Consider the following 24,951-nt stretch of genomic DNA (forward strand, 5'->3'; position numbering starts at 1 on the left):
TTCGGTGTTGCTTTCCAGGCGAAAACGTTGCTGTCACCTGACAAAATAATAATCGATCGCTCTTAGTCGGTCACATATCGCGTGAGAGAACTTTTCTATAATTACGGCCTTTGCGTTCAAATACTTTTTAATATAAAACCGCGACATAACTATATTTAAACGAAGAATTATCAACTCTTGTTTTCTTCGATATTTAAATTTAAAATACGAGATTCGATCTATAGGTTCTATTTGATAAAGTATTATTTTATTTTAAATGCATTTGTAAAAGAAAATGTCTCGAGTCGGTCCTTTGCGGAGAAAAGTTACATTGAGAAAATTCCACCGAATGGAAGCTATATTTAACTTTCTGAAAAGATGAAGTCGTCCAAATCAAAACCTTCTTATCGGTTTCATCTGGAAAATCTGTGATAACTTTAATGGTTATAAACTCGAAGAAAATGATGATAAGAGTTTTTCTTTGGATTTATTATTCAAAGTGCAGTGTGTCACGCTTATTCGAACCAATAAAAAAAATTTTACGACCGTACAGACGAAGTCTATAATGCAAATTGTAAGTTTATAATGTGTGTTTTAAACGCAAACAAACACCCCGAGACTTACGCTATATCGATGTAAAGCGATTATCTACACTTCGTTTAATAATAAATCTAATAGTTGGCAATTATTTATCGTTTATCATATTATAACAACAAATGAAATATTATACTTTAAGATATAATCGTATTATTATCGATTATATTTCGTGTTTTTATTACATATATGCTGTATTCTAGTGTTGTACGTAATTTCTTACTATGTATAAATCATAAATTCGATTCAAATCCTATCAAATGTAAAAAGGATAAACGTAAGAAAATGAAAAGATGCGGATTAAATTGCATCGAAATAACTGATTTTTATACTTCCTACATTAAATGAATTCGATTTTTTTATAAATTTATCGAGTGCTTATCTTTCTCTTAAATATATTTTATCGTATATACTTATATTAAAGTAAATATCGGAGAATAATCAATAACCTCTTTCGTGTTTTTCTATCACAACAATATATTTAATTCATGTTGTAAATTTATTTCGGAAATGTTTACATATAAAATGTATTGGTTAATTTCGGATGTCTTTTTGCTTTCTTTTTCCCTAAAATAAGGATATATACAGGTTATATATTACGTTTGTAATGATAAATTTACTAGTCACGTCGTGTTTAGATGAATTTTTAACATCCCTGTGTTGTATATTATTTATAGTAAATGATGTAGAGGTGATAAATAAGAACTAGATCTACAACTGTTCTATTGAAGCGACTGTGTTCTTACAAACTGCTTTAAAAAATAGATTTTTAATTAATTTTTTTTAAATTTGTTCGGAGTTATGTTATAAAATCTCATAGAACGACGGTTTTATCTCGAGTTGGAAACTGAACATGGAAAAACTGATTTAATAAAACGATAACCCCCCAATTCGATTAAATATTGAAAAGGGGAGAAAATAGTAGGAAAAATGCAGTTGGAATTAATAGAATTTCGATAAGCTGCTATCACGAAAGTTAGATTTATGGAAAGTAATGCGACTCAATTTTAAAGTGTTGCTGAACCAGAATAATAGGCTATCGACCTATTTGTGCGAATGATGAATTATAAATCTGATTTAAACCATTAAAATATATAGGTTTTTTTTAATATGAAGAAGCAAAATAAAACTTAAAAATCGATAATCCTTTATGAATTAGAATATTTCACGTCATTTAATATTCTACTTAAAATATTGAATTTTCCAAATTCTGTGCTATCGACTATTATATTGATTTTTAAACATATACGACAATAGACTGGTTGGCATTTGCCGGTCAGTGGCCGAAACAATTTAAAGACAAAAAATCCATGTTTTTCCTATCTGAAGGTATGACACTTTTTTCTTAATGTCCTTCACTTTCCACAAAAGTTAAAACGTTCGAAATTATGAAAATCGACTTTCTCAATTACTACTTATCATATCTAACATCACCGGGACGATATAATTTAATATTAATCTTTATTATAAATCCAACTACTAATGTGTTATTTTATTTTATTGTTTGGGTTTGTCTTGAAACAGGAAGTGGTAATGGTTTAACATGATATATGATCAGAAAGAAGTGGAGTGAGATATGGGGTATATATCCTCGTTTCGTTGTTTCTGAAAACAGCCATCTTCATCTATTTTTTTTTCGTTGTACGGGGTTATAAAATGTTGCAATTTTTATGTTAAAAGTCTATTAAAATAAATACTGTAGCATTTACTTAATTTGTTTGTTTACGTAATGTTTCCAAATATATCTATTTTATGTATAAAATACTTTGCTTAAAATCGTCACGAACGTTTTTCTATCACGAGAAACTGGATCAATGAGTCGTCGTGAAATTTCTATACCGAGAACGAGCAATTGTTTATTGTAATATCGTCACAATGCCGGGCTGCAATTTTTAATGCTCTCCATCTCAAATTGATAGTGTCTTGCCCCTGTACATCATACTTTTCCTGTTAGCAATCGAGTCGTGCCGGTTATCTAACTCCTTTCGTAGGATAATTTTTGAATTGGAATAACGTAACTTTCGGCCGAAAGCGGGTGTTTATATATAGTTAATCGTTTCGTCCTATCCCTAAGCTTTCTATATCTAGTCTCGGCTTTTATCTATCTAATTTCGTTCTGGAAATTAAGGAAGGACAGACAGAGAGACGGGCGACAGTGGGAATTTATAGGTCTACAATTTTTTTTCAAACTGCAGCCCAATAAGGAATGAAGCCTCTTCACCACTCCTAGTACATTTTATATCTTAATATTTCATATATAAAGATTTTTCATTAGAGGAAAACAGTTAAATTGCTTAATATTTAGTCAAAATAATAATATAAGCCGAAGCTGAACAGAAAAGTTAAACGTTTTAATTTAAAAAAAAAAAAAAAAAATAAAAAAATTCTTTAATATTTTAAGCTTTTTTTATAATGTAATTTGCAAACTGAATTCGAGACGAAATAATAATAAAAAACTTCGAAGAAACTTCAATTAAAGTTTTTATTGAAAAATAAAGTACGAATCACTATTATTTTCTTTCATTTTAGTGAAGAAACGGATATTCAAATAAAATATAATGTTTTTTCTTTTCCTTTAGATTTATCTTTTAGATATTTTAAATAATAAAATACACGCCGTTACCTATATAATTTAAAACACGCAATCAAATAACTTGATTTGTAAAGTCGTTAATTAATAATTAATTAATGTATAAATGGTTTTTTACACAAAGAGCAGTTGTAGAAGAAGAAGAAGAAGAAGAAGAAGAGAGGTTTATTTTAAAATCTTCCAGCTTCGGAGTAGAATCAGATTGAATGTGTTACCAAATAGAATCGGTTACACTGGTAAAATCTCAAATACAAATATATGTCAAGAGTATAAATGAAAGAATTATTTTACATTTCTTTTCCATAAAATTTGAAAAACACGCAACAGAAAAAAAAATATATATATACATATATATAATATATCGATCTTACCGCTCTATTAACATAATACTGGTGAGTAATTCAGCTTCTTCGAATTTAAATTTATATCCGCATTAAGAATAAATAATATAGTTGAAATGTTTAAAATAATTAGTTAATCATTAATTTAAAATTAAGTTTAAATTTCTAATTTATTTACGTTAATGACAATATGCAGATGTTTGGAATATTTTCATTGAAAATAATTCAAATAATTTATTAATTGCAGGCACTTTTCAAATGAAACTGTCATACATATTTTCCTGTGAATAATACTATATGCATTAAAGTCTATTAAAATTCAGTTTATTATATAATCAATAATTTAATTACATTTAAAATTTTAACCCTACAGCTTAAAAAATAGGGAGGGGGGAGAGTCCAGAAAGTTAAGTTATAATAGTTTTTAAAATGAAAATTATAGAAAAGCAGATTTAAAAATATGATTATCTTTAATTTAATATTATACAAATGCTATTATACCGTTTTAAACAGAAAGAATATTATGTAAGGATAAACGAAGAGATATTAAATTAGTGGTGAAGAGTAAAGTAACTTGCTTCTTTTAAGTTTGATTGCTGTGACCTATGTCTTATGACGGAACAGTTTGAGAGGAAATATCGACAGTTGTCAATAATTTTGTTTCCAGAAGTCATTCTATAGATAGATGACTTGGGCAACTAGCTGCTTTTTTTCTCCTGTTTCGCTCTATGGAGCCACTACAATAATCACGTCAATATTTGTCATGATAAATGTACCGATCTTAAATAATATTTTAAAAATAGCTCAAGTTACTAAATTTTTTTTATGAATTTGCGCTTGCGAAAACTTCAAAAACGTCTGTGAAAACAAATTTTGTCAGCTAAATTCACGAATGTTTATCCGATTAAATCGGTAATGTATGCATTATTGATCTTAATTATTTGAAATTTAGTCATAGTAAGCACACAAATTCAAATCGTTCTGTTTACTATATTTGACTTCCAGCTATGCTGAAACCTTTTATTTAAACAGCTTATTACTGCAGTAATTTGTTTAAGTTTAAAAGTTCAGTCTGAAGAGTAATAATTTAAGTCAAACCATTGCTTCCAATGTATTTTCGACTAGCCGAAAATCCGTGGGCAGTAACTTATATTGATCATTTTCATTAAAATTCTGTTTTTATGATAAAGTTAAATAATTATTCCAATTAATCTCAATTTTTTCCCCATTACTTCCGCCATTTTTATAATATAATAGGGAAAAATCGCTCATTAAAATCGCAATATTCTTAAAGTTTGAACCGTTTTAAATTAGTTTGTTGTTTTCGAGGATCCCGCATACAAAACTGTCTACAAATACTTCTTTAAATCTCTTCGAATTCGTATATTTTTATTATTATTTTGCCAAAAAAAAGTTGTCAAAAGTCTCATTTTTTTTTAATTCCCGTTTGGCAATAATGTAGTTATTCAGATAATTAACTTGACACCGTCAAACATAATTTAAGATTATGTTATTTAATTTTCAATTAATTTTTACTAATTTCGAAATTACAATTTGAAAAGATAATTTCTTCTCTAGAATTTATATCAAATTACATTTTTGGGATTCATTCATTAATCGCATTGTCAACGTCTTTCGATAAATTCCCTCGAATTATATAGGACAAAATGATTTATTAGACATTTTTGCGCTTGATTATTAAGAACCGACATTAATTATAACTTAATTTGTTCGCCTTTTATCCACTACTCTCTCCGTACCTGTTAGGTTTAAACGGAATTTATAATTTTATACAGCGACGGAGAAAATATTCCCTAAATTATTCTCTAAACGGAAAAGAAGGAAATATTCCCTCTAAATATAAAAAGCTGTTTTTAATTCTACGACATTTCCAAGAGAGAGGGGAGGAAAAAAAAAAAAATATTAAAAATCACAAATCATGAGAAATAAATAAATTTTCGAACGTCGGTATTTTTATTTCGCGTCAGACATTTCTATATTTGTCTGGTGGGTCCCCTTGGCGTCACATTGGCGTTTATATCGACTGAAACCAAACGGTGTTGTTGTTTATCGATATAAAACGACTCGGTAACATAACCGAGCGGATTCTTTGAAAAAAATGGAATAAAAAGGGGGAAAATAAAAGTAAAAAATTCAATTAAAGTTGGGAAGAAGAGAATGCAAATGCGCATTTTTCGTAATCGCCTCTTAAGCTATTGGAGAGATAGCTGTCATCATAACTGTTATTTATGGCCATAGCCGGCATTAGTAAAATATAATTTGGATGAAATGAGTAAATTTTTCTTAATAGTGGAATTTGTCCAACAACCGTTAACGTATTACGATAGTAAACGTCAAAAGTGGATACGTACCCGGGGCAGAATTATTTTCCACTCGATCCAACGGAATAATCCGTAAATTCTCCTATGACGTCACGCAACGTCATCGACCACGAGGCTGCTGTCTGGCTGACAGTCGATCGCAGGTTTGTAAGAGAGCAGACGATGAGGAACGGATGAATGTTGGCGGATTCGTCGAAACGAGTCCAAGTAGAGATGGAAAGAAAAACGACTGGTGAAATATTAACTTATATTAAGGTACATAAATAAGTGTAGAAAGATTTCTAAGAGTTTTAAGATTTTTGTCTGGACGATGGATATCAGTGGGTGCGAGGATAGTTGTTGCAGAGATGATGATCCTGGACTACTTGTCATCGGCCACGTGGTCAGTAGGTAATGAAATGGCACATGGACGGGATGGAGACTGACCGTATTGACAATATTCAGATGTAGACCAGGGTCATGGACCAGAAAGGAAGATGCTGTACAGTTCTTCATCTCGGCGAAGAAAATGCACGGTTGCTATTATTGGCTGTAGTTATGGTGATTTACATGATCATTGGTGCTGCTGTTTTTCAGATATTGGAGCAACCGGAAGAAGAGCAGAATCGACAAAGATTTCTGAATGTTTACAGAAATTTCTGGTCCAAGTACAACAACACTATTGATATGCAGGATGTTCTCACTCTGCTTTACGAATATGGTAATGCTACGGCTGCTGGAGTGATAGACAAAAGACAGAGATGGGACTTTTCCGGATCTTTTTACTTTGTTGGCACTGTCGTTTCTACAATAGGTAAGTCAATTGTTTTTATATAGACCAACGTTTTGCTTCTTTTCTTACTTTGCTATCTGTTTACATAAAGTATATAACCTATTACTTTTTAATATCTCGTTCTCCAAAATTTCTAGTATTTAAATTACCAAAGGTCGTAGGGAAATAAGTATTCGGTTTACTATAAAACCGAAAGAAAAAGAAAAAAGTTGTGTCTATGGTAAGCCCAGTCGATAGAAAATATCTTCACGTTACGTATTATAATTAATTCCTGTTGCTTTGACTAAAAAGAAATACTTTAAGACTGTTTTAACTTATTTTCTTATCGAATTTGGTTTCTACTAAATTTGGCGCCATTCCAATCCTCTACCTCTAAAGCAGCAAAGTGTTCATAATTAACTAGTGCAAAATGCTTGACTATTGATTACCACTGCTATCTAATGGAACAAGAATCGACAAGATTTATCGGGCTATCCTTCAAGATCCCCTTACAATCGCTCCAGAATTGTGCCACCACTAGATGTATCCTACTTTTTTTAACCCGCTTCTCTCTTATCTCTGTAGTTTCGTGTTTAAGATCGATCAAACGGTTTAAGTCTACCCTTGGGGAGTTTTGCAGTTTTCGTTTACACCGTTCTATTATTATTTATATAAGGGGAATGCCTTTCTTTTCAAAGTTAAAACGAACGTAGGGCAAGTTTTAATTTGCTTAGCCTTCGTGAATTTTTATAATAATATTAATGGCGTTCAAATGAAAAAATTCAATATCTAGCTTATTAATTCTGTTTACAGTGTTAAATCGTGGAATTTTAAAAGTTTCATTAAGTGCGAGCGTTTATCTCTCGATCCTTTACAAGCGGTTATATCAATATTGATCATTTGTCAAATCCATAATTTCAAGTCCTTGCAAACTTTATAGAAATCCATATTATAAATATTATATAGGTCTACATTAACTTATCGTAAATTTATTGTAAAATCTAGGCTAATCCGAATCATGTACAATTATAAATTATTCATATTTTTTAGCTGGATATAGAGTCCATATAAATTATGTCAAGATACCATTTCAATTTGTTATATATATATAATACTATATCAGTGTTAATTCTATTTTATCGTGTTCAATATTTTTCTTTATTCCATAATCACAGTATTTACGAGATTTGAAATAACAGAAAACGATTGTCATTCAATACACAATTACAATAAACGTATAAATAGATCCAAATCTCCCGTTCAAAGTGATTTAAAAAAAATTTATCATTGATTTTTGATTAATTTATTTATCAGTTGTTAATTAGTAAAAACGTAATTAATTTATTCTTAATTTGCTAATGTAATTAGATACCGTAAGAGAATTTTTTTCCCATTTTAAAATCGATCAATTCCTTTTTAAAATACCTTAAATTTAATAAAAAAAATAATTAATACACTTAAAAAATATGTAAAAGTTTTTTCTAAGTAGAGTAAAATAGTTTATATTTCGAAGATGAAAAAAACATGAAGAACGGAATAGGAGTTAAAAGTTATATAACATCAATTTATCTACAAGAAAAGAAATATCGACTTTGATGTTTCTAGAACAAGATTTAACAAAAGTTGGATCATCTTTTGTGAAAATTAGTTTTCTTTATTGAAGGAGAAAGATTTTCTGCCATAGTAATAGATCTGCAGTGACCTACCAGTGTATGTTGAGATTACGTGATATGTTGAAGGATTTGTTATGTTCAACGTTGTTTTATTATATGGCACACAGATAAAGCTTGGAATTTCATTCTAGCCCATTCTTTTTTCATTTTTTTTGTTTTTTGTAATTAAAATTTAAAGCATTTTTATAATATTCACCGAGAGTTTTTTTAATGCTTAAATCAACAACGCATATTCGAAAATTTCAGCAAGTTTCTCGAAAATCAATTATAGATGTCGAATATGAATCTTCTCAACTATTCAATTGCATCCGCAGATGCTCTACTATCGTTTAACTCTACTATCGTTGCTCCGTTTAATGACCATTCCTTTATCCAACATGGCGAAACAAATCAATGATATGATCGTCCCTACGGCTGTCGGTTGGATAACATTCGTAGGTCTGTATTGGAAACTAGATGCCTGTACTCGAGATTTTCTTCGCTGATGCTGTAGATAACTTATAACATGCTTTTTTTCTAAAGATTTCTATCTTCTGAGATTTATTCATAGTCGCTATTACAATTGATTCCCCTCTCCGCTGTAAGAAAAAGTTTCTAGATAGCGTTTTCTTTCTTGTAAACCTGATAAATTGCATAGGGCAGAATTTATACTTTCTCGTTATTTATAGCTTATATTTTAAATATTGTTAAGTTATAGAATATTTGTGTCCTTAGGTAAAATCTTTCTGTCTGCAGGATCCTGTGATATTTACTTATAAACAGTTAAATTTAAGATCTGGAAGTAAAAAATGACAAACTTTTGAAGAATTTGGGTTTATTCCCTTAATTTAGAATCTAAATATTTATTTTTCAACGTTTCAATCCGAAACTAGAAATAAAGTTGTTGATATTAATATGTAAACTGTATGCTACTTGTTATTGATTATTGTATAATAACTAAAAATATAATTTTTTTTTTAATGATCATAAGTCTATCCTATGACAAAATGGCACCAATTTGATCGGGTGTTTTCGAGAGGCGATTAAACTCCTTTCTGCATTCTCTCTCGAATGCATCAATCTTACGGATTCATGCAACTATTTCGACTTTGGATAAAACTTTTATCAAATAAACTTTAAACCACCGTCTATAAGTATTGTAATTAGGTCTTACTTTTTTTAAATTTTCCAATTCGTTTGAATAAAATATATTTCCTAGCTTAATCACTGGCAACGATATAACTGGTATCTGTTTTTTTCCCCTCTTCCTTTCTATCCACATTAATTACCTTTGATTTTAGGAAATCAGTTAAACGATTAGAATTTCAAACTTCATGACGTCACGGTGTCATTAATGTCACCAGAAAACGACCTTTAACGTTTAAAAACTGGATAGAAAATAGGGACAGTTCTCGTTATCATTTTTTTCCCCCATTGCCGTCTCGAGTATTGTATAAATAGAATTATCTTTTAGATTATTATTAACTGATAAAGAAGGACGATTTTTTAATTAAATATACAACTTATTTCAAAATATATTATTTCATTATTCCTTTTTAAAATTTAAATTTGAAATTTCATACTTCTTGTTACAGGAAATACATATATATATTCGACTATCTTTAGAAAGTCGAAATTTACAAAATTCCTTTCCAATGAGATGTACTACTGTACAGTATATTTATTTTAAATGTTTAATTGATCCAATTCAAAGCTGTACACACCATAACGTTTTTAAATCTATTGATTAATATTTAAACGAGAATATTTTGATGGTAATGTTCTTGATTACAGAATAATTAGCATATAAAAGTAATTAGTTATTTTTTTCATTAACATCAAGAAGATATTTGCTGTAAATTATCCATTATATATCAGGTGTATATTATTGTCCATTATTGAAATGTGTTACTTTATGAATGCAGCAAGTAAATTGTTTTTCTTCTCACTTTTAAAAAATTTATTGTTTATTTGAAGATAATTAAGTGGAATAAAAAAAAAATATATATATTTTATCTTAAAAGAAACCGAAATTTTAAACAAAAATGTATATTTTAAATTGCAAATAAAATGTAAATTTACTGAAGATTAAACAATTGCAATTCCAGAATAGAAAATATTCTTTTAAGAGCTTTGATTTTAAAAATTAATTGCAATTAATTTTTAAGATAAGTCAGTTTTTCTTTTTTTAAAGTGGTTTGGAGTTCTTGTAAATGACAACACCATTAGATTTTTTAAATATTAAGAAAATTTATCTTTTACATGTTATAGGTTTAGTTTAGAACACGTCCAAAATTTCTTCTGTAAATCATTATGAAATAAATAAAAATATAAAAATAAAACAATGCAGAGGATTTAAATTCGAATAAATTTTAAGAAAAGAATGTTGTCATTTAAGAAAGAAAGAAAAAAATAAATAAAATAGAGATAAATATAGAAGGAAGCGGAGAGACAATACAGCAATTTAAGTTAAGTACAGACATTTGAAAAATTCTATTCTAAAAAAATTCGCATATATAAATTTAAAACTTATTAAGGTTAATCTAAACAAGAAAAAAATGTAAACAAGCTAAAAATTTCATTACGTTATCCATTAACTCTTTTTTAAAATTTTAATTTAACTCGCTTTAAAAACTATTGTTAAAAAAGAAAAGAAAAGCTAAACACAATTTTTTTTTTTTTTTTTTAATTAGTAAAACTACAATGGAAGAAAAGTGCGTTAAACTCTTGTTTTTCTTTATCTTTTCTTTTACGAGATTGTTTACGAAATTTATTTATAAACAAAATTTCCATATAATCATCAACCTCTCGATAAGTGGTTCAACGCGTATTATTAAAACAACGATATCTCCAATGCACTTAATCATTTTCCAACCGGAAATTATATGATTTAATATCGTATTAATAATACTGTCAGTGATAGATTATACTCTTTTTTTTTTTTTTTTTTTTTTTAAGGATTAGAAACAATATATATATATTTATTTTTAAAGTAAAGTATTATTTTAGAGTTTGAACTCTGACCTATTTTCCTTCTATTCTAGCAGTTTCACTACTTCAATTTTCGTTTATCAAAATTGAATGGCAAGAGCTTGACAATGAGTCGTAAAAGTGTCAAAAATGTTCCCTTATTGGAATAGTTGTATGTTCATTGTGATTACGATAAATATTTTTCATTTACAAAAATGACAATATCTGCTTATTTATCTTGAGTTATGCCGTTTTTCTCTTCCGAAACCGTAATAATATTTAATATTTATACTTATTTTTTTATCGAATTAATTACGTACGCTCTGCTTCTTTTTAATAACTAGGTCTAATGTCTATAATAATGCAGCAACGCATGCGTTTATTAAATTGCAAATGCTTTTTTGTTTTTTTTTTGTTTTTTTTCTTTACTCCCCCTTCGACACTCGTGTTTGCGCTTGCGTATTCGACTTTTGGCACTTTGCCAGATTTTTAAAATACGTCATTCAACAGGTCTGAAGAGTCTTATTACTATTGGAGTAAAATATTTAAAAGGACACGAAATAAAATGTGTATCTTTAAACCATTCTCGCGGGGCGCGGCTTTATCTATCTCTGGAAAATACAGGACAAATAAAAGGATTTTTTGATTTTCTTTTTTAAAGAATTCGCGCCGGATGATTTCTTTCTTAAAAAATAAAAAATAAAAAAAAATGGGACGAAATTTATTTGAAATATTTCGATTGAATTTTGTACAAAAATTCCTTTATTTTCGTTTCTGTTTACTTAAATTTTCAATACTCAAAATATAAATGAATATAACTCGATTATATGCGTATAACTAGATATTTTCGTAGAAGGGGTGGGGGAAAAGTAGATTTTTTTAAAACAGAATTGCTAATTTCTAAGATAATTTAATTTCATTTTAAAAGAGTAAAATTAAATCTGATGATTTACATGATAGGCCTTACACTCCAACTGTTTCTCTGCCAGAAAAAAAAAAAAAAAAAAAAGTTTCTCCGGAGCATCCGACAAAATTAATTTTTTAATTATTTGCACGAATATTTGATTTTTATATTTACAGTCGAGATAAATAAATTTCAGCTTACGAAAATTTCTAATTCTTTGTAAAGTTAAATTTACTTATAAACAATTTCTGCAGATTTTCAACTCTTCCATATTTAATCTTCGTGTTCTTTTCTTTAATTTTTATATGTGAAGTTAATTTAATTCGTTTAACGTTTATTGATTAACGTTTTAAAACAAGATGAAAGTTAAATTTCTAGATTCACAAATCTAGAATGTTAATTTAAAGAAATTATATCTACAAAACGTATCGATGTTTGCGGTAGGGAGAATCGCAATACTGTTCTAAGTGAACTTATCATTTTATTAATGAATAATATTTTATTTTTGTTAAATAAACTTTGCTTATCGTTATTAATAAAGTACGAACGTATATTTAGTTCATTAAATCCAATAGAATGCAATTGAAAGATGATGTATATCTGTGATTCCCAGGGAGAGGTAAAAGATTCAACGGGAACCACTGAAAGACAAGGGGACAAAACTTTAAATAAGTACACTATAAAGTCAGTTTCGAGACATAAAACTGTATGCATTAATAAAGTACTTTAAGATATCGATGTAGTACCCTTTTTGATTAATATTATGGAAGCACCAAAGAAATATACGCACTAAAGGGAGAGACAGCAGTCCAAAAAGTTTTGGAAACACTGATGTATATGATTAAATCCTTAAGCTGCTAATTGGTATTCTGTTAATAGAGTATAATCTCGGTAAAGCGAATCTCTGTTTTAATCCAGATGCTTAGTTGTATTTTCCTTCTTTTTTCCCACCGAATCGTGCAATTCACTTCAGTAAATCTGTCAATCATACTGATAAATTATTTGTTAAAAGTCCTGTAGTTTATTGACGATTTTACGATAAGCGCAAATCAAAATAGAAGTATAAAATTTTATCGTTTGGAGATAAGATTTATTTTCTTTAAAAAACGTGTAGGGGGAAAAAGATTTCTATAAAAAGCAAATGGTGTAGAGAAATCTATACTATATCCGTCCCGCTCCTTATGGGCATTCATAGACGATTTTGAAAGTCCATTATCGTTTTTACAGTGACTTGTAATGAGAAAATGTTCCCCAATTCATATATCCTATTTATGTGGGCATGTATGTAATAAAACTAAAAATCCAATAAGATTTAAAAGAAATATTTATTTATATTATATTAGAAAAATAGCTTTATATATTTAGAATGAGATATAATAAAATAAAAGCTTATTTTAAATAGACGGTGAATAATTACAAGCTTAAATTTGGAAGAAGAAACATATCAAAAGATACGATTCTAACTATAAATTCTCAAATGAAATAAATCCTAATTAAAATATAGATTGAAGTTTCGAATATTATCATAAAATTCACAATTTAAAGCGAGTGATTCAACATTTGGATAAGAAATTAACAAATGAAATCATATGTTCAAATTGCTCAAGGCTAGTAAATATGATAGAATCTATCCTCTTTTTTCTTGCATATTGATGAGATTTAGATTCATACTAAACCAAAAACACGAAGACCCTTTTTTTGTTGTTTTATCGATGTTGTCAGACTGCATTCAATTTAATATATTTAGGTTTAAAAAATGTAGAATTAAATCTAGAATATTGTAGAAATTTATGTTTCTCGTTCTACAGTTAATATTATCTTACATCCGACGAATCCGAGATATAATTAAATTGATTAGAGGATGTAGAGCTTCAACATTTAATTTATTGAAAAAGATGAAGGACGGTAACTTAATAAAAACATTTAAACTTGGACGACATTGTATTTTCCTTTGTGGAGAGAATGGAAAAGTGTTTCATATGCTCAGTTGTTATTGAAACTTCGTGGAAAAGATTAAGGCAAGCACAATTCACCCAGTCTACAATAACAAAGACAATGAAACTGATAATAAATTTTACTTGAAGTTATCTAAAATCAAATATTAAAAAAGGATTTCTTGGTAAACAAAAGATACAACAGAATTGGCTTCATTTAACGCATTTTTATGATTTCTTTGTATTTAAAACTTCAGACCATTCAATTTATATTAAACTAAAAGTGAATGTTCAAAGTTTTAAATGTGATGAAATTCATTACGCACATATTAAACGAAACACGTGAGGGGAGGAGACTCGTGATGTTGTTGCTCTATTCTATACGAGTGTTACTAAATGTAGGGTGAAACTAATTTCAGTACTTGTTTAATTAAGATATGATCTTAAACAGAGAAAAGTTTATAAAAATTTTCGAAAAATAAAACATTCTTTGTATTTTATCATAATAATAATAATATAATTAATAAATCTCTATATTTGATCAGTTTATGATTATGAATTATCAAATAACAATAGTATAGAACTAATTAAATTTAAGCTTTTATTTGAATTTCTTTGGATTACGAAAAGCTTTAATTATCCTTTTAGTATACATCAGTCTTACTTTTACAAATGATTATTTAATGCATGTTCAAATTATCAAATAATCTGTTTAATATGTGTTCGAAAGTTATTGAACAGTTATGGCAATTAAAGTTTTTTTAAATCAGAAATCATTGATGTCACGAAGATTATTTATTGATTGCTCGTTTGATATCTTTTATGACATATTTGTTCATCATCCAAAATAATTAGGCGACAAAATAAAAAAGTCTTAAGTAATCGTTCAGCTCCAACGTAGATTAAATATAATTCAAAACTTTAATCGAATTTTTAATAATACTATATTAGAATATTGAACAAAAACTATTATAAATCTTAAATATGATGGTCGGAGGTTTAAAATTAACATCTTTTATTCAATCTTCTTTGGGAAGGTCTTTGCACCAACCTCGGTTCTCATAAACACATCTCTAATGATCAAACGATCCCATCACCTGTCTCGTTATATCGATCCTTCGTATATCATTTCATTTAGTTTTTGGCTCTAACAATTCCTAATTCTGCACAGCTGGGTTATTGCTTCGCTAATTCTTTTCATTCCGCTGGATATTGTTTTTCTTATAAGGATGCAGACCTGCTTCCCGCTGAGTCTCTGAATCTTATAATTAGTCAGAAGACAAACACAGCACTGGAATATTTACTATATGTAAAAAGTTAGTTTCGTGCAATTAACTATACTGTCTCGAATGATCACCAGTCTATTCAATCAAATTTACATTTCATTTGAATAAATCATAAGAAACATAAAAAGTTACATTTACAATATACTTTAAATTGCGTTAAAATGAGAAAAATTTATCAATGACCTCATCAATACGTAAATTATACGTATGATGAGCTCTTTGATTAGCTACGTATTGATAACGTAACTCATTAGCTACGGGTTTAATTTTTTTTAAGATTTCAACAAATAAGTTTGAAATTGACTTTCTCAAAATAGCATTGTTTTTAGAACTTCGGGAAAGCAGAAAGTACCGAAAACTCATTAAAAAATTGAGAATAATTTTCTAGAAAAGTAGAATTAAAAATATGAATATTTTATATATATAAAAAAGCGATGATAAAAACTTTTATTTTTTGTTTAATGTAATTCACTCATTACGTATACAGTGGTTTAAACAGGAAAAAGTTACCCTGGCAAAAGTTTAAAAAAAAGTAATTTGAAATCATCACATCAATGTTCACCTTTCTATTTATTCTAGTCAACAAGAAGCAGATTAGATCAGCCTGATACGTTGGTTTTTTTTCTTTTTAGAAATAATAATATTAAAACTTATTTATCATACGACAAACGAAGATACGCTAAAATTCGACTGAAACTTAGCTATTGTTGTGTTTATCGTTTTTACATAATAAAAATGTCGACACTTTTCTATACATGACATCAAGTTTGATCGAAATGAATCTTGAATCGTTGATTTAAGTTTCCTTTTTCCCCCTTCAACAGTATCGAGATACTTCTATCCAATCTTGAATTGTCCTTTCAGCGAGACAAGCAGGAAAGACGATTCTACTAACTGTCAACAGCTATAGTTTGGATCGTTACTCATATCATAATGTTTCTTGTATGTAACCTTAAAATAGTTTTATTTTTGCACCAGGAAAAAAATAATGCTTAACTTAAATCAATATTACAATAGACAGAAAAAAATAAGTTTAATATGAGTGTATAGAGAATAGATTGAGTTGAATTTGTCATACACAGATACGAAATGTGAATAAATTTTTATAAAGCTATCAATAAACGTTGTGTTATAAAAACAAAACTAAAACTTAAGTGCTTAACGGCTTTAATATATATTTTATTGCTTTTATATTAAGTAACGATCGTTGTTTGTGTATTAAAAAGGAAATTATTGTATGCACTTGAAAATGGAGATGAATTGTTATTTAGGGAATTTTTGAAGGAAAAATCAACGAATGTATAAAAATTTGATTTGGTTATTACTGTATATAATTTCAATAAGTTGAAGTTTATCAAGAAACAAAGAATTTGGATCAATAATATGGTAGTCCACCTGGCTTCTTTAAAGGATTCTGGCTTTATGCCAGCCGATAAAACTGAATAATAAAAAATTTTTGGCTTTAGTTGCTTCATTGCGCAACGAGCGAACATAGAAAATATCTTTGCCCAACAATTATAATTGTGTAATTTAATAAATTAGAAGAACATTGGTGTCAATAAGTCTTATTTGTTCTATGTCAAAAGCATACGAAGGAATGTTGCGGGTTGCTGTTACGTTATCTCTTGTAACATTGTCAACTTGTCAGCAACCGAGTGATTAATCTGTTGTTATGAATGTAAGAGAAGAGAGAGGCGTATTTCGGTTGTTGTTGAAAGGTGACAAAGTCCTACAAAAGCCACTAAGTTATTATTTAGGATAAAGATGCGATATCCTCATTCACTTCGATTAAGTTTGGATTTAATTTCGTATTTTAGAACAATTCTCTTGGACTTATTGGCGATTTTTCGTCTTATAATTAATTGATAGTGCCACTTAGAGTAGAAAAATTGAAGATAAAGCCATATTGGTCTCGTATATTTCAAACAAAGAGATCGAGTTCTCATTTGGAATTCCGCAGACGATCGACTCTGACGGTGACGATTTTTATCGGCTCCACTAAGTTTTACGAGAATATATATATATAGTGGGAAAGAAAGGAAAAAGTCTATTCTTCCCCTCTTTCACACTGGTTACCATGGTAACTGGCCGACGTTTGTCGGTTGAAAATTCTTTTCTTCCTATAAGGAAAGTTTGGCAGTCGACGATTACTTGGAAAAACGGGAGCAAATCGAGGATATGATCCCTCGTTACTTCCGAGATCACTTTCTACTTTGCCGGTTCCATTATATTCGTTATCCGACCGATTATGGAAGAATTAATTCAAGTGTCCTACAAACCTATACCAAAAATACTTCAAAGCAATATTTTATCAAAAGCTAAGAGTTGAAAAATAATAATAACAATAATAATAAAGAAATAACAAGACTGTGTATGTAGGGCACACATACTTCAAGAAATACTTTTATAGTTTTGAAGTTTACCGATTTATTCAAACATGAAAATTGATAATTCTACCAAACTTGGCAAACTTATAGAAGAAAATAATAAATTTATACTAAACTGTATTTTGTTTAAATGGGTCAAGGCCAAGGGCGCAATAGCCCAAAATGTCACAGAGGAGACGACGTTTCTTTATTTAAAAAAATGTAATTTCAAGTTTATTTAGATTGATATATTCAAATGCATGCAAAGTAGTTCTCTGCTGATCTCGAAAGATTGTTTTTTGAAAATATAATCATTTTCATAAATATACTGTCGTACTTTCTATCTATATAAGCATAAATATGTATTGAATTAGTTATAAAAATGATAATTAAATTGCTTCGTCTATTTTAAGCTGGACATAAATGATTTAAAAATGTGAGTATTTCGTTCAAAAATAAATTAAATTTAGAAAAATATGAGCATTTAGCACAACAATTAAACGGTTTACATTTTGTTAGCAAACAATTATACACTGAAATCAATCGTATCAAGTGTCAGTTTATTTATATATCAACAGTGCGATGTGAACAGATCAAACAGCATCTGTTAATTAAAACAATAGACGCACACGAATTGATCTAAAGAATGGCGAGGACGATCATTTTAGTTAAATTATTAATGTCTTACGAGACATTATAATGATTTTCTAAATATAAGTTCTAACAAAACAGATTTACTTTCCGTTAATAATGATGGAATTTAAAAAATATCTGTTTAGTGCTTTTATATTGAAAATATTAATATCTTTTTAAACAAATTGTTTTTAATGTGTTTTTAAAACAAATTGGCAGTTTAATAAATTTAAATAACGTGTTTAAGAATATAAAAGGAAGAAAAATTGTTAGGAATAGATCTATATACTGGCATTAAGTATCTTTTAATCTTGTAAGTAATTATACAGTTTTATTCAGAGATAGGCAAAGTTCCATATCTATCTAAATTGTTATTTATCTCGAATTTTATGTCGGTTGTATATCTATATATATATATTTCCTCTTTAATATATGAACTCAAACATTCTTTCAGTTCTGCAATAAGAACTTCAGAAAATCCAGTCATTTATAATCAATAATATCTTATGATCTCCTTACTTAAAAGATAAGCAAGAAATTCTTTTAAATATAATTTCGGTTGTAGCCTTTTAGTATTATTTACATATTTTATCCGTAGTTTTTACTGAAACTAGTAACAAAAGAGTCGATTCATTTATACATTCGTCAGCGCTTACTTTCAATTTTGTAATTTGTCACAGGATCTAATAAAAGTAACTTTTCTTTATATCTACAAGTATTTATAAAAGATACTTTGCACATACAAAAATAACAATATATATATATATTTAGCTCTTCCTGAATGCGTTTGTGATAAAGGTAAATTGCATTTTATATTAATCAGATCAATCAGCAATATATTTGGTTAATTCATTGTCATATTCCATATACTTGATTAATTTTCATTATTATTATCTAATTCAATATTAAAAGGAATAATTTTCCTGTGGCAATCGCTATTTAATTTTCTTCATTTAAATTTCAGATTAACAATAAACGATTTTAAAAATTTTAATATTTATAATTTATTATAATTATTGAAAAATATGAAAATTTCATTAAACTTTATTGCATTTTCAGTTTATAACATTTTTTTCTTTTTTTCGTTTGTTTGTATAAATATACATTACAATTTACATGATAAATGATGCAGTTTTTTTTTTTTTACTTTTATTTAACAGGATTTCGTAAACAAAATTTATAAAATGGGTACTTACTCTTTTTATATCAATAATAACAAAAAGTTATGGTCATTTTTATGAGAATGCTTTTCTATTAAACCGAAAATTAATCTATAAACCCGACTAATTTGTTTGGAGCCTTCGTAATAAAAATCTAAATGATTTTGTATATATTATTCAACGAGACAAAGACTAGTAATTATTTTCCAATATGCTAATTTCTAAACACAACATTAACGGTTCCATAAAATGATAACTGCGGCTTTATGGGAGTATCGTTTTAAGTAAATAATAAAAAAAAAGTAAATAAATTTAATACTTATGGAACGATTAATATTTATATAAGCAATCTAGATTATTCTAAGCTTGTTTTTTTATCGTGAAAATATACTTGAGCCTTACTTAAAAATTTATATCGTTTGCGTTTTTATGGTTCTTTATTTACTGGTAAATTCTTTCTTATGACCTAATTTATTCTTAAAAAATAGGCCTATCTTTTTCCTATCTATTTGTCTAACAGTATTAAAATGTTTATAGCAATTTATAAAGTTTATCTTAAATTTTTTGAAAATTAAAAAAAGAAAAAAATTATATTCTATTTTTGTATGTAAAGAAATTCGTGAAGATATCTTCCAGGATGCAAGTATATAATCATAAGATCATATAGTTTATTGATAAGATACAAATCATTTCATCATTGAGCTTTGTTTCTTGGAATCCGCCTGATACTAACAGTTTAATGAATTAAATTTTATACTGAATTATCGATTCACTTCTGACAACAGTAAATTCAATTATTAAATAAGCTTTAAAAAAAATTATAATAGAAACGATGGGTTTGATATATATTTCGGTTGCAAATATTACGTATAAAATGTATACAAATAAAGATATGAGTCTATCATAAATAAGATCTTTTTAAAATTTAATATTATTAATATATATTATAGAAATTTAAATCAAATTTTATATCTGTGTATTTTTATCATTTTCTTTTAACCTTTAACAAAAAGATATTAATCAAATATTTTTTGTTTTTGTGTGTGTTGTTGTTGTTTTTTTTTTTTAAATAGATTCAATATTCTTCTTGTCAATAATAAAATTTAGAGCTTTATATAATTTTTAGAGCTTTCTCAGCCTATATTTTGTTTTTTGTTTTAGTTGTATATCGATTTTTCCATTAAAAATTCGCTTTTTATAGGGACGACGACCGCTTTGGTTATCGGAACAATTTATACAAAAGCTAAAACAACAGTTTTATAAAGGAAACTTAATTAAATATAGGCCTACATGTTTTTTTGACTTGACTACGTAATTTATAACGTAAGAATTTAATATCGATGATATTTTTAAAATGTATTTCTGCATCTATTATATTTTATAAGCGATAAAAGTGAAATCTTAATAAAATGTTTAAAAGTCATTCTTCTAACAACTGTATAAATTGCCAAGAGAATTATCTAGGGACCGCCATTCGTCTTTTCTATTACGAACATCGAACTGCCCTTTTGGGATTGTTTTTCAACTGCTGTATGCTTGTTTTGACCTTAACAATATTGTGCAAGAAACAATAAAAAAAAATCCCAAGTTTGATTTAAGAATATTTGACACAAGTAAATAACAATTTGAAAATATTCCAGTAAACTAAAACCTTCTTATCCTGACGTTATAAAATCTGTTTGCTGTGTACTGTATATCTATTTGCGATAAACGAGTTAAAAATTAATAGTACTTTTACCTTTAATGCAAATAAACATAGTAAATAAATTATGAATTAATCACTCGTCATTACTTCCCTCGACATATTACACGTGTTTAACTCATTACACGTGTAATATGTCGAGTTTGCATTAAAATTATATGGACTACGTACGTAAACAGAAAAACCGATTGGAAAAATATGGGAAAACTATAATGAATGAATTGAAAGGAAAATAATGAAATTATTAATTAAAAATAAATATTTATTATATAGTTTGAAACCACTTCAGAGATGTTTAAAGTACCTGTACATAAAAAAAGGAAATAACGTACAAAACTGTATAATCAAATGTACAGTAGTTATTAATTTTGTAAAATCGAAAAATAAAATATTAAAAAATGACGTATTAAATTTTCATTTTCTAATCCAATCCAAAATGCAGATCTAAATTCATATAACTTATATTATTTTGCGATGATAAACTCCAATGTACAATTGAAGATTAACACTTCTAACAACGTAATTAATGAATCAGTCCAAGAATATCCGGTCTTAACTGACTTTGATTCAGTTATAATTACTAATAATATAATATGTTTAATTTATATAAATCCATTTATTCATCGAGCTATTTAATTAATGTTTCTATTTATGATACAATAACAAAAGCAAAGTGCTTTATTATTTTTATTAGCCTATAATTAATTTATAAATAATTGTTTTTCTATATAATTTCTTCGTTAGCTTCTTTATTAGATTTCTAGTAATATTTGATCGGATTATATATTAAATAGTATCGATATCTATAGATTTATATAGGCTAATATAAACGTATCGAATCGTTAAAAGTTGTTTAAAATCATTTACAAATATATATTTGGTGGTGTCCATAAAGCAATGCGAAAACCACAGAATTAATTAGAGATTCTGTTAGTCACAATCTGTCCTAGAGAAGTTTACCTCAAGACAATTTACCGTATTAGTTTGTGACTTACAAGTTAGTGCTAATGCAAGATCAACTAATAGTTTGATTGATTATTAGGCTAATGTTTGTAATCGGTAGCCATTAAAATGCAGTAACTAGTATAATTATTTGTGTAGAAATGAATTAACTATAATATCGATTTAAATAAATATTATTTGTTTGTTTCTCGACAGGGTTTGGCATGACAACACCGAAAACCATTTATGGACGAATAACAGTTATAATCTACGGATTTTTAGGTTGTTCCGGTGCCATATTATTTTTTAATTTATTTTTAGAAAGAATCATCACACTTATGTCAACCGTTCTTCGATCTATCCACGAAAGAGAATTGCGGAGGAGAATGTTCGGCAGTGACAATGGTAGAAGAGATTCTCAGATCTCTTTCGACGATCATATGGATGACTGGAAGCCATCAGTTTATTGGGTGCTTTTGTGTCTGACGGTAGCAACTACTTCAATAGCTACTACCGCTTCTGCACTTTATTCCACAATGGAGAACTGGAGTTACTTCGAATCTCTCTATTTCTGTTTTGTAGCCTTTTCTACTGTAGGATTCGGCGACCTGGTACCTAGTGATCAAACAAGCTATCACAATTCGCAATGGTACAGATTTGCTAACTTTTGGTTTCTAGTAGCGGGTTGCTGCTGCTTTTATAGTCTTTTCAACGTCATGTCCATAGTTATCAAACAGTTTATAAACTGGTTAATGAAACTTATTGACTGCCGACTTAGATGTCGAAGGATACACAAATCCCCGCCGAAACCTGCAGCATTACGAAAACGCAGGAATGCCCTAACGCCAGACCATTTGAAACGCCAACAAAAGACTGCAGACGATTCTGATAGTTATGATAGCGACGAAAGAAGAGATTCGGGAGAGATGATATCCATGCAAGGTTTCCTACGTTCCAATAAGGTGTCTTTGGCAGTTATGCAGAAACAGTTGTATGAATCGGCACAACGAGGTCACGTGATACTTCTGCCTTCTAGAATTATGGATAGAGATGCAACATTTAAACCAGGAAGTGTTGGACCTTTGGCACTTGTCTCCCAAAAATTGGGCGAAGATGTTCTTTGAAATTTTAGTTTTTAAATATTAGAAGGAGATAGCATATCACTTATTTTCTTCTTAGATGAAATGCGGCTTCGTTTAGGTGCTGTTTATCGAGGTGCTTCCGATCAGAATCAAATATAGCCTTTCTTTGTAGGGTCTACAATTGATTATAGCTAACTTATAGCCGAAACGTCCACACAAAAAAAACAAAATATATATATATACAGTATATAAATATATATTTACATACATGCAGTATATACGCCGTATATACTATATAATAAATTTATTTCAGCAAATGGCATTTAATGTATATTTATTGTACAACATTAAGAAAATAAATAATATTGTTCCAATCGTTGTTTTGGTTTGTTACTGGAAAAGAACGTTTACGGTTACTTATATGACAGTAACAAAACAAAAACTAAAGCTCTTTACGCGAAGAAACAAAAAACTTGACTGTTTAAGACGAAACGAAAAGAATATGGCGTATGTGTCAGTTGCAGAAGTTAAATAACTGACAAAGAATAGAAACAATTAAGAAAACTCTTGCGAGATTTTTCTCTATCTGTGTTATATCGAAAAAGTGTCTTGTATTACTAAGATGCTATAAAAATTTCTGAAATAAAAATATGGAAGAAATTTCAGATACTTTCTTAATTGATATGTCTTGATACCAAATAAATTAATACGACTTAACAATACTAATATGACTATTTCAATGCTTTCTTTTAAAGAATATTTAGAAACATATTCCAGAAGATTCACGAAATTTTTAAAATACCAGTTCATTTGCTTTAAAAGTAATTGAGAGAAACCATCCAAGTAGTTTAATCTGCAACAACTACTGCATTTTTAATACATTCTTAATTTTGTTTGTTAAAGATTAGCTTCAAGAAATCAATTTGTATGTCGGTTTGACTGCGGTCTGTATCAAATTAGTCCAGAATATTAAAATTTTAATAAATAAATAGCACTCTACTCAGTTCAGTATCAGAATAAAGCATCAACCTACTTATTATGGGCATAAAATAGTCATTAGGAGGATTGCCATTGCGAAATTCAAATATCCTTTTCCTTCACTTGCAGTCATTTTCCATTTATTCGCAATTTAGTTAATCAAATTCTATCTGGCATTGTTTCCGGCACAAAATAACCCGTTAATGGATAACCTCTTAAAGGTTAAAAAAAAAATCATTTCTACTCTATTAATGGAAGTTTAAGAGAAGTATAAGCCGTTATCATCTAATTTATTCAGAGAATTTAAATCCAATGCGCCTCAATCGATACACTTATTTAATAAATAATGTATGTGCATTAGAGATAAATCCTTCAGAGACAGGTTGGCCCTTTATCCAATTATTCATTTCAACAGTACAACAGCTGTAAGAGGAAACTCGGTCAACATTGTCGAGCGTTTAGCAAAGATTTGATTTCCTTTTGTGAAACTCGATTCCATCCTAATCCTAACAAAAACTTTAAAAAATAATTTAGTATTTATCATCGGATATTTATGGCAGACGTTTCAAAATTTGATATTAATTAATATACTTTGGCAAATTTTGTTGGAAAACAGTCAAAATTTCTGAATCTTTTCCGTTTATCTGATGAGAGGGCGATCGATCTCTTTTCCTCTCTTAGATCGATCCCTCTTCTTTCTTGCGTGAACAAATACTATTGTCATATTTTCAGTTTTATCTAAGCA

At 28.2% G+C, this 24,951-nt stretch overlaps 2 protein-coding genes across 3 annotated transcripts in view; one reads left to right on the forward strand and one right to left on the reverse strand.

Moving 5' to 3' along the window:
• Positions 1-24,951, reverse strand: part of sip1 (septin interacting protein 1) — a 354,828-nt gene that overhangs the window by 80,910 nt on the left and 248,967 nt on the right. The gene's annotated exons all lie outside the window — the stretch shown is intronic.
• LOC136969598 (potassium channel subfamily K member 13-like) lies at positions 5,685-23,596 on the forward strand. Of its 2 annotated transcripts, XM_067263828.1 has the most exons (3): positions 5,685-6,101; positions 6,423-6,639; positions 22,363-23,596. In XM_067263828.1, exons 1-3 carry the CDS (start codon positions 6,024-6,026, stop codon positions 23,268-23,270), a joined length of 1,203 nt encoding a protein of 400 aa, XP_067119929.1. In that variant the 5' UTR covers positions 5,685-6,023; the 3' UTR covers positions 23,271-23,596. The 2 variants fall into 2 exon arrangements, with proteins under 2 accessions (XP_067119929.1, XP_067119928.1); XM_067263827.1 differs by having other exon boundaries at positions 5,685-6,639.

This window comes from Centruroides vittatus, unplaced genomic scaffold (assembly GCF_030686945.1).
Source record: "Centruroides vittatus isolate TY-2023 unplaced genomic scaffold, ASM3068694v2 contig_18, whole genome shotgun sequence".
Taxonomy (NCBI): Eukaryota; Metazoa; Arthropoda; class Arachnida; order Scorpiones; family Buthidae; genus Centruroides; species Centruroides vittatus.